This window comes from Myxine glutinosa, chromosome 1 (genome assembly GCF_964187855.1).
Source record: "Myxine glutinosa chromosome 1, kmMyxGlut1.1, whole genome shotgun sequence".
NCBI lineage: Eukaryota > Metazoa > Chordata > Myxini > Myxiniformes > Myxinidae > Myxine > Myxine glutinosa.
The window spans coordinates 409428157-409439648 of record NC_136261.1 but is presented as its reverse complement, the minus strand read 5'-3'; the positions used below and the strand labels follow the sequence as shown (position 1 = coordinate 409439648).

Below are 11492 nucleotides of genomic sequence, written 5' to 3'. Positions count from 1 at the left end.
GGACTCGCTGATGAACGGAGGACTCGCGTGCACTGACCAACCAGGAGGAATCGTTGACGAGCAGGAGTTGAGAGCGTCAAAGAACTTTGAGAGATACGCGGGTGAAGAAAGACGCGCATGAACCGGAATATGCGCTATTATAAAGTGACGCTCGGTTGAGCTGGAGGCCGAGCCGCGTACAGTGGATTAAGTCGCGCGAGTGATAACGGCTGTGTAATCACCAGCCGCGCTGAGAGACGCGCACTTTCCGTTGTACCTCATCGGCTGCCTTTGTTCGGGAGACGCGCTACGAGGTTCCTTCCACTGCCTGCTGCCATCATCGCGGGACGTGCTGGGACCATGGAGAGCCGGACGGGGCCGTTCCTGGACGACCATGTCGACGCGTTTGGCTGAACATCAACCCATCTGCAATTCCCTGTGTGAGTGTGACGGGCCCGAGTCTGGTAAGTAAGATAAGACTGATTAAGTGCTGCTCTGTGTCTCTGCATCCCGATCACTGTACATACGTGTGGGAATAATAATTAAACCAGTGCTCTTCCTTTTCCATTCGATCGTTCCTGTGATTTCCTCATTGGCTAAGCGTGGTACGAATAGAACCGCTCGAATCGGGTTCCACGACATAAAACTGCACGGACCATGTGGTACTCAATCCGCTTGGAGTACCCAGATCACACGTGGCTCGTGCGAGGCTTGCTTCCTCGCTTCCGTGGCGGCGCAGGGATTTAGGTACGAGCGCGACTTGGTCCCGAAACCCTACTTTGCGTTTTGCCTGGAAGAGGCGTTTCAAGTCTCTTGGTTCCGCCAAGTCCAGAAAGAACAAGGGGATTAATCCCCTCCCCCTTGGTAAGGGGAAGAAGGGCGGCAGAGAACCGTAACAATATATATTTATATGTGTGTGTGTGTGTGTGTGTGTGTGTGTGTGTGTGTATGTATGTATGTATGTATGTATGTGTGTGTGTGTGTGTGTGTGTGTGTGTGTGTGTGTGTGTGTGTGTGTGTGTGTGTGTGTGTGTGTGTGTGTGTGTGTGTGTGTGTTTGTGTCCATCCCACCTATGTTGTGTTTATTGGGGAACTTGGCCTGAGTCTTCACGAACCGACTGGACAGCCCTGATGTTTGACAGTTCGGGTAGGAATTTGTAATTTGTTCAAGGTGCTGGCGATAGCTCGCCTACTCTTCGCGAAGGACACCGTGGGATCTTTAACATCCACCAACGAAGGCTGGCAGACAGGACGCTGTTTGACATCCATCCGAGGGAAGGCACACACATTGATGACTCACCGACCTGTAAAATACCTTGCTGAGTTTATTATAGCTGTGTCGGAATTCAAACCCAGGCCAGACAGATTGGAGGCGAACATGCGTACCTCCAGGCCACCCTGTTAGCCCCAACAACGGCAATAACATAACAATGAAACATCAACTTCAACAAAACTTTATGAAAAATCCTTTCATATGCCGTTCGCAGTTTGTTTCTATCTAACGTCCATCAAAACGTATTAAAGTTAAATGTTTCACATTCACTTTATAAACACCCTGTATATCTGCTGTTCAGCACGAACGAGCAAATGAGCTATCCTGTACTCAACTTGTATATGATAAAAAATAAATAAAATAAAATAAAAAGTTAAATAAAACATCAAAAACGTCACTTCATTTCCCATTCAAAATATCGTTTTGAACTTCCAGGAAATTATCCGTTTATCTGGATACTCCTTGTTGTTAATTCCTCCATACTTTCTCTGAAATGAGTCACGGTTTTCTTTCCACGCCCCTCCCTCCCCATGCTTCTCCACGCCCCTCCCTCCCCATGTTTCTCCATGCCCCTCCTTTCCCCATGTTTCTCCACGCCCCCCCCCCTTCCCCATGTTTCTCCACGCCCCTCCCTTCCCCATGTTTCTCCATGGCCCTCCCTTCCCCATGTTTCTCCATGCCCCTCCCTCCCCCATGTTTCTGCATGCCCCTCCCTTCCCCATTTTTCTCCACGCCCCTCCCTTCCCCATGTTTCTCCATGGCCCTCCCTTCCCCATGTTTCTCCACGCCCCTCCCTTCCCCATGTTTCTCCACGCCCCTCCCTTCCCCATGTTTCTCCATGCCCCTCCCTCCCCCATGTTTCGCCACGCCCTTTCCTCCCCCAAGTTTCTCCACGCTCCTGCCTCCCCCATGTTTCTCCACGCCCCTCCCTCCCCCATGTTTCGTGGAATTGCTTGTCGTGGAATTGTCGAAACATTCTCAAGGGGGAGTGCGACATCAACACCTGGTCTTGGGAGATCTGAGAGGAATCAAATTATTTTTACAACCTCTGCACCTTTAAAAATATACCATTTAATATCAGGTGTATCAATCAGGCCCTCCCAAAGACAAGTTGCATTAAGATGCAGTGCCCCCTGCTGTCCCCACACACCCCGACAATGCTCGGCCCATCTCACCGGCACTTCGAGCATTTCAGACAACTGATCCGCCTTGGTTTGACGCAAGCAATTCCTGGCATTGGTGACGAATACGACGGGAATGCGGAACTCCCCCTTGGAGTCCATCAGCTTCGTGAAGGCCTCTCGGGCGGCAGGAATGGGGGTCTTCCCCCGGATCAACACCCCATCAATATCAAACAGAAGTCCGAAGGTGGGGCTGGAGCCCATACGCTGTGGGTACCATTGGTGTCATGGCAGAACAAACACCATATAAGTTTTTACAAACAGGCACCAGAATGAAAGAAAATGACGTCACAGTGAACGTGAATGTGTGCAATTCTAATGATCCAGCTGTTGACGTCATAGTGAAGGTGAAAGCGTGAAAACAAACAATGAATAAATGATCGTTTTAAGGCCATTTTCCCCGCCAGAGCGGGGGTTAGCCTTGCGGGCCCCATGACAATCATGGTTCCCTGTTTGAGGCAATGTTTCTTATGGCCGGATGCCCTTCCTGGCGCCAACCCTTAGTCACGCTCTTACGATGCGCAGGGAAACGGTGTACCAATTCCAAACCGGGGTACACACCGGGAAAGTTGTTGACGTCACAGTGAAAGTTGAAAAGTTGTTGTTGTTGTTGTTGTTGAAAGGGAAAGTTGTTGAGCTGTTGACGTCACAGTGAAGGTGAAAGTGTGTCTAATTCAAATGATCCAGCTGTTGACGTCATAGTGAAGGTGAAAGTGTGTCTCATTCAAATGATCCAGCTGTTGACGTCATAGTGAAGGTGAAAGTGTGTCTAATTCAAATGATCCAGCTGTTGACGTCACAGTGAAGGTGAAAGTGTGTCTAATCCAAATGATCCAGCTGTTGACGTCATAGTAAAGGGGAAAGTGTGTCCAATTCAAATGATCCAGCTGTTGACGTCATAGTAAAGGTGAAACTGTGTAATTCAAATGATCCAGCTGTATACGTCATAGTAAAGGTGAAAGTGTGTCTAATTCAAATGATCCAGCTGTTGACGTCATAGTAAAGGTGAAACTGTGTAATTCAAATGATCCAGCTGTTGACGTCACAGTGAAGGTGAAAGTGTGTCCAATTCAAATGATCCACCTGTTGATGTCATTGTAAAGGTGAAAGTGTGTAATTCAAATGATCCACCTGTTGACGTCACAGTGAAGGTGAAAGTGTGTCTAATTCAAATGATCCACCTGTTGATGTCATAGTAAAGGTGAAAGTGTGTAATTCAAATGCTCCAGCTGTTGACGTCACAGTAAAGGTGAAAGTGTATCCAATTCAAATGATCCAGCTGTTGACGTCATAGTAAAGGTGAAAGTGTGTCTAATTCAAATGAGCCAACTGTTGACGTCATAGTAAAGGTGAAACTGTGTAATTCAAATGATCCAGATGTTGACGTCACAGTGAAGGTGAAAGTGTGTCTAATTCAAATGATCCACCTGTTGATGTCATAGTAAAGGTGAAAGTGTGTAATTCAAATGCTCCAGCTGTTGACGTCACAGTAAAGGTGAAAGTGTGTCTAATTCAAATGAGCCAACTGTTGACGTCACAGTAAAGGTGAAAGTGTGTCTAATTCAAATGAGCCAACTGTAGACGTCACAGTAAAGGTGAAAGTGTGTCTAATTCAAATGATCCAGCTGTGACGTCATAGTAAAGGTGAAAGTGTGTCTAATTCAAATGATCCAGCTGTTGACGTCACAGTGAAGGTGAAAGTGTGTCTAATTCAAATGATCCACCTGTTGATGTCATAGTAAAGGTGAAAGTGTGTAATTCAAATGCTCCAGCTGTTGACGTCACAGTAAAGGTGAAAGTGTATCCAATTCAAATGATCCAGCTGTTGACGTCATAGTAAAGGTGAAAGTGTGTCTAATTCAAATGAGCCAACTGTTGACGTCATAGTAAAGGTGAAACTGTGTAATTCAAATGATCCAGATGTTGACGTCACAGTGAAGGTGAAAGTGTGTCTAATTCAAATGATCCACCTGTTGATGTCATAGTAAAGGTGAAAGTGTGTAATTCAAATGCTCCAGCTGTTGACGTCACAGTAAAGGTGAAAGTGTGTCTAATTCAAATGAGCCAACTGTTGACGTCACAGTAAAGGTGAAAGTGTGTCTAATTCAAATGAGCCAACTGTAGACGTCACAGTAAAGGTGAAAGTGTGTCTAATTCAAATGATCCAGCTGTGACGTCATAGTAAAGGTGAAAGTGTGTCTAATTCAAATGATCCAGCTGTTGACGTCACAGTAAAGGTGAAAGTGTGTCTAATTCAAATGATCCAGCTGTTGACGTCATAGTGAAGATGAAAGTGTGTCTAATTCAAATGATCCAGCTGTTGACGTCATAGTAAAGGTGAAAGTGTGTCTAATTCAAATGATGCAGCTGTGACGTCACAGTAAAGGTGAAAGTGTGTCTAATTCAAATGATCCAGCTGTTGACGTCACAGTAAAGGTGAAAGTGTGTCTAATTCAAATGATGCAGCTGTTGACGTCACAGTAAAGGTGAAAGTGTGTCTAATTCAAATGATGCAGCTGTTGACGTCACAGTAAAGGTGAAAGTGTGTCTAATTCAAATGAGCCAACTGTTGACGTCACAGTAAAGGGGAAAGTGTGTCTAATTCAAATGATCCAGCTGTTGACGTCACAGTAAAGGTGAAAGTGTGTCTAATTCAAATGATCCAGCTGTTGACGTCATAGTAAAGGTGAAACTGTGTAATTCAAATGATCCAGCTGTTGACGTCACAGTGAAGGTGAAAGTGTGTCTAATTCAAATGATCCAGCTGTTGACGTTATAGTAAAGGTGAAACTGTGTAATTCAAATGATCCAGCTGTTGACGTCACAGTGAAGGTGAAAGTGTGTCCAATTCAAATGATCCACCTGTTGATGTCATTGTAAAGGTGAAAGTGTGTAATTCAAATGATCCACCTGTTGACGTCACAGTGAAGGTGAAAGTGTGTCTAATTCAAATGATCCACCTGTTGATGTCATAGTAAAGGTAAAAGTGTGTAATTCAAATGCTCCAGCTGTTGACGTCACAGTAAAGGTGAAAGTGTGTCTAATTCAAATGAGCCAACTGTTGACGTCATAGTAAAGGTGAAACTGTGTAATTCAAATGATCCAGCTGTTGACGTCACAGTGAAGGTGAAAGTGTGTCTAATTCAAATGATCCACCTGTTGATGTCATAGTAAAGGTGAAAGTGTGTAATTCAAATGCTCCAGCTGTTGACGTCACAGTAAAGGTGAAAGTGTGTCTAATTCAAATGAGCCAACTGTTGACGTCACAGTAAAGGTGAAAGTGTGTCTAATTCAAATGAGACAACTGTAGACGTCACAGTAAAGGTGAAAGTGTGTCTAATTCAAATGATCCAGCTGTGACGTCATAGTAAAGGTGAAAGTGTGTCTAATTCAAATGATCCAGCTGTTGACGTCACAGTAAAGGTGAAAGTGTGTCTAATTCAAATGATCCAGCTGTTGACGTCATACTGAAGATGAAAGTGTGTCTAATTCAAATGATCCAGCTGTTGACGTCATAGTAAAGGTGAAAGTGTGTCTAATTCAAATGATGCAGCTGTGACGTCACAGTAAAGGTGAAAGTGTGTCTAATTCAAATGATCCAGCTGTTGACGCCACAGTAAAGGTGAAAGTGTGTCTAATTCAAATGATGCAGCTGTGACGTCACAGTAAAGGTGAAAGTGTGTCTAATTCAAATGATGCAGCTGTTGACGTCACAGTAAAGGTGAAAGTGTGTCTAATTCAAATGAGCCAACTGTTGACGTCACAGTAAAGGGGAAAGTGTGTCTAATTCAAATGATCCAGCTGTTGACGTCACAGTAAAGGTGAAAGTGTGTCTAATTGAAATGATGCAGCTGTTGATGTCACAGTAAAGGTGAAAGTGTGTCTAATTCAAATGATCCAGCTGTTGACGTCATAGTAAAGGTGAAAGTGTGTCTAATTCAAATGATGCAGCTGTTGATGTCATAGTAAAGGTGAAAGTGTGTCTAATTCAAATAATCCAGCTGTTGACGTCATAGTAAAGGTGAAAGTGTGTCTAATTCAAATGAGCCAACTGTTGACGTCACAGTAAAGGTGAAAGTGTGTCTAATTCAAATTATCCAGCTGTTGACGTCATAGTAAAGGTGAAAGTGTGTCTAATTCAAATGATGCAGCTGTTGACGTCATAGTAAAGGTGAAAGTGTGTAATTCAAATGATCCAGATGTTGACGTCACAGTGAAGGTGAAAGTGTGTCTAATTCAAATGATCCACCTGTTGATGTCATAGTAAAGGTGAAAGTGTGTAATTCAAATGCTCCAGCTGTTGACGTCACAGTAAAGGTGAAAGTGTGTCTAATTCAAATGAGCCAACTGTTGACGTCACAGTAAAGGTGAAAGTGTGTCTAATTCAAATGAGCCAACTGTAGACGTCACAGTAAAGGTGAAAGTGTGTCTAATTCAAATGATCCAGCTGTGACGTCATAGTAAAGGTGAAAGTGTGTCTAATTCAAATGATCCAGCTGTTGACGTCACAGTAAAGGTGAAAGTGTGTCTAATTCAAATGATCCACCTGTTGATGTCATAGTAAAGGTGAAAGTGTGTAATTCAAATGCTCCAGCTGTTGACGTCACAGTAAAGGTGAAAGTGTGTCTAATTCAAATGATCCAGCTGTTGACGTCACAGTAAAGGTGAAAGTGTGTCTAATTCAAATGATCCACCTGTTGATGTCATAGTAAAGGTGAAAGTGTGTAATTCAAATGCTCCAGCTGTTGACGTCACAGTAAAGGTGAAAGTGTGTCTAATTCAAATGAGCCAACTGTTGACGTCACAGTAAAGGTGAAAGTGTGTCTAATTCAAATGAGCCAACTGTAGACGTCACAGTAAAGGTGAAAGTGTGTCTAATTCAAATGATCCAGCTGTGACGTCATAGTAAAGGTGAAAGTGTGTCTAATTCAAATGATCCAGCTGTTGACGTCACAGTAAAGGTGAAAGTGTGTCTAATTCAAATGATCCAGCTGTTGACGTCATAGTGAAGATGAAAGTGTGTCTAATTCAAATGATCCAGCTGTTGACGTCATAGTAAAGGTGAAAGTGTGTCTAATTCAAATGATGCAGCTGTGACGTCACAGTAAAGGTGAAAGTGTGTCTAATTCAAATGATCCAGCTGTTGACGTCACAGTAAAGGTGAAAGTGTGTCTAATTCAAATGATGCAGCTGTTGACGTCACAGTAAAGGTGAAAGTGTGTCTAATTCAAATGATGCAGCTGTTGACGTCACAGTAAAGGTGAAAGTGTGTCTAATTCAAATGAGCCAACTGTTGACGTCACAGTAAAGGGGAAAGTGTGTCTAATTCAAATGATCCAGCTGTTGACGTCACAGTAAAGGTGAAAGTGTGTCTAATTCAAATGATCCAGCTGTTGACGTCATAGTAAAGGTGAAACTGTGTAATTCAAATGATCCAGCTGTTGACGTCACAGTGAAGGTGAAAGTGTGTCTAATTCAAATGATCCAGCTGTTGACGTTATAGTAAAGGTGAAACTGTGTAATTCAAATGATCCAGCTGTTGACGTCACAGTGAAGGTGAAAGTGTGTCCAATTCAAATGATCCACCTGTTGATGTCATTGTAAAGGTGAAAGTGTGTAATTCAAATGATCCACCTGTTGACGTCACAGTGAAGGTGAAAGTGTGTCTAATTCAAATGATCCACCTGTTGATGTCATAGTAAAGGTAAAAGTGTGTAATTCAAATGCTCCAGCTGTTGACGTCACAGTAAAGGTGAAAGTGTGTCTAATTCAAATGAGCCAACTGTTGACGTCATAGTAAAGGTGAAACTGTGTAATTCAAATGATCCAGCTGTTGACGTCACAGTGAAGGTGAAAGTGTGTCTAATTCAAATGATCCACCTGTTGATGTCATAGTAAAGGTGAAAGTGTGTAATTCAAATGCTCCAGCTGTTGACGTCACAGTAAAGGTGAAAGTGTGTCTAATTCAAATGAGCCAACTGTTGACGTCACAGTAAAGGTGAAAGTGTGTCTAATTCAAATGAGACAACTGTAGACGTCACAGTAAAGGTGAAAGTGTGTCTAATTCAAATGATCCAGCTGTGACGTCATAGTAAAGGTGAAAGTGTGTCTAATTCAAATGATCCAGCTGTTGACGTCACAGTAAAGGTGAAAGTGTGTCTAATTCAAATGATCCAGCTGTTGACGTCATACTGAAGATGAAAGTGTGTCTAATTCAAATGATCCAGCTGTTGACGTCATAGTAAAGGTGAAAGTGTGTCTAATTCAAATGATGCAGCTGTGACGTCACAGTAAAGGTGAAAGTGTGTCTAATTCAAATGATCCAGCTGTTGACGCCACAGTAAAGGTGAAAGTGTGTCTAATTCAAATGATGCAGCTGTGACGTCACAGTAAAGGTGAAAGTGTGTCTAATTCAAATGATGCAGCTGTTGACGTCACAGTAAAGGTGAAAGTGTGTCTAATTCAAATGAGCCAACTGTTGACGTCACAGTAAAGGGGAAAGTGTGTCTAATTCAAATGATCCAGCTGTTGACGTCACAGTAAAGGTGAAAGTGTGTCTAATTGAAATGATGCAGCTGTTGATGTCACAGTAAAGGTGAAAGTGTGTCTAATTCAAATGATCCAGCTGTTGACGTCATAGTAAAGGTGAAAGTGTGTCTAATTCAAATGATGCAGCTGTTGATGTCATAGTAAAGGTGAAAGTGTGTCTAATTCAAATAATCCAGCTGTTGACGTCATAGTAAAGGTGAAAGTGTGTCTAATTCAAATGAGCCAACTGTTGACGTCACAGTAAAGGTGAAAGTGTGTCTAATTCAAATTATCCAGCTGTTGACGTCATAGTAAAGGTGAAAGTGTGTCTAATTCAAATGATGCAGCTGTTGACGTCATAGTAAAGGTGAAAGTGTGTCTAATTCAAATGATCCAGCTGTTGACGTCATAGTAAAGGTGAAAGTGTGTCTAATTCAAATGATCCAGCTGTTGACGTCATAGTAAAGGTGAAAGTGTGTCTAATTCAAATGATCCAGCTGTTGACGTCATAGTAAAGGTGAAAGTGTGTCTAATTCAAATGATGCAGCTGTTGACGTCATAGTAAAGGTGAAAGTGTGTCTAATTCAAATGATCCAGCTGTTGACGTCATAGTAAAGGTGAAAGTGTGTCTAATTCAAATGATCCAGCTGTTGACGTCATAGTAAAGGTGAAAGTGTGTCTAATTCAAATGATGCAGCTGTTGACGTCATAGTAAAGGTGAAAGTGTGTCTAATTCAAATGATCCAGCTGTTGACGTCATAGTGAAGGTGAAAGTGTGTCTAATTCAAATGATCCAGCTGTTGACGTCATACTGAAGATGAAAGTGTGTCTAATTCAAATGATCCAGCTGTTGACGTCATAGTAAAGGTGAAAGTGTGTCTAATTCAAATGATGCAGCTGTGACGTCACAGTAAAGGTGAAAGTGTGTCTAATTCAAATGATCCAGCTGTTGACGTCACAGTAAAGGTGAAAGTGTGTCTAATTCAAATGATGCAGCTGTTGACGTCACAGTAAAGGTGAAAGTGTGTCTAATTCAAATGATGCAGCTGTTGACGTCACAGTAAAGGTGAAAGTGTGTCTAATTCAAATGAGCCAACTGTTGACGTCACAGTAAAGGGGAAAGTGTGTCTAATTCAAATGATCCAGCTGTTGACGTCACAGTAAAGGTGAAAGTGTGTCTAATTCAAATGATGCAGCTGTTGACGTCACAGTAAAGGTGAAAGTGTGTCTAATTCAAATGATCCAGCTGTTGACGTCATAGTAAAGGTGAAAGTGTGTCTAATTCAAATGATGCAGCTGTTGATGTCATAGTAAAGGTGAAAGTGTGTCTAATTCAAATAATCCAGCTGTTGACGTCATAGTAAAGGTGAAAGTGTGTCTAATTCAAATGAGCCAACTGTTGACGTCACAGTAAAGGTGAAAGTGTGTCTAATTCAAATTATCCAGCTGTTGACGTCATAGTAAAGGTGAAAGTGTGTCTAATTCAAATGATGCAGCTGTTGACGTCATAGTAAAGGTGAAAGTGTGTCTAATTCAAATGATCCAGCTGTTGACGTCATAGTAAAGGTGAAAGTGTGTCTAATTCAAATGATCCAGCTGTTGACGTCATAGTAAAGGTGAAAGTGTGTCTAATTCAAATGATCCAGCTGTTGACGTCATAGTAAAGGTGAAAGTGTGTCTAATTCAAATGATCCAGCTGTTGACGTCATAGTAAAGGTGAAAGTGTGTCTAATTCAAATGATGCAGCTGTTGACGTCATAGTAAAGGTGAAAGTGTGTCTAATTCAAATGATCCAGCTGTTGACGTCATAGTAAAGGTGAAAGTGTGTCTAATTCAAATGATCCAGCTGTTGACGTCATAGTAAAGGTGAAAGTGTGTCTAATTCAAATGATGCAGCTGTTGACGTCATAGTAAAGGTGAAAGTGTGTCTAATTCAAATTATCCAGCTGTTGACGTCATAGTGAAGGTGAAAGTGTGTCTAATTCAAATGATCCAGCTGTTGACGTCATAGTAAAGGTGAAAGTGTGTCTATTTCAAATGATCCAGCTGTTGACGTCATAGTAAAGGTGAAAGTGTGTCTAATTCAAATGATGCAGCAGTTGACGTCATAGTAAAGGTGAAAGTGTGTCTAATTCAAATGATCCAGCTGTTGACGTCATAGTAAAGGTGAAAGTGTGTCCAATTCAAATGATCCAGCTGTTGACGTCATAGTAAAGGTGAAAGTGTGTCTAATTCAAATGATCCAGCTGTTGACGTCATAGTAAAGGTGAAAGTGTGTCTAATTCAAATGATCCAGCTGTTGACGTCATAGTAAAGGTGAAAGTGTGTCTAATTCAAATAATCCAGCTGTTGACGTCACAGTAAAGGTGAAAGTGTCCAATTCAAATGATCCAGCTGTTGACGTCATAGTGAAGGTGAAAGTGTCCAATTCAAATGATCCAGCTGTTGACGTCATAGTGAAGGTGAAAGTCTGTCTAATTCAAATGATGCAGCTGTTGACGTCACAGTGAAGGTTAAAGTGTGTCTAATTC

At 42.1% G+C, this 11492-nt stretch overlaps 1 protein-coding gene across 1 annotated transcript in view; it reads left to right on the top strand.

Moving 5' to 3' along the window:
- The first annotated feature begins 2470 nt into the window (after window positions 1-2470).
- Window positions 2471-11492, top strand: part of LOC137417605 (uncharacterized) — a 68304-nt gene continuing 59282 nt past the window's right edge. The window contains exon 1 of the mRNA XM_078770482.1: window positions 2471-2620. Within this exon, the coding sequence (XP_078626608.1) occupies window positions 2510-2620 (111 nt within the window). The 5' untranslated portion in view covers window positions 2471-2509. The remainder of the gene's footprint in view (window positions 2621-11492) is intronic.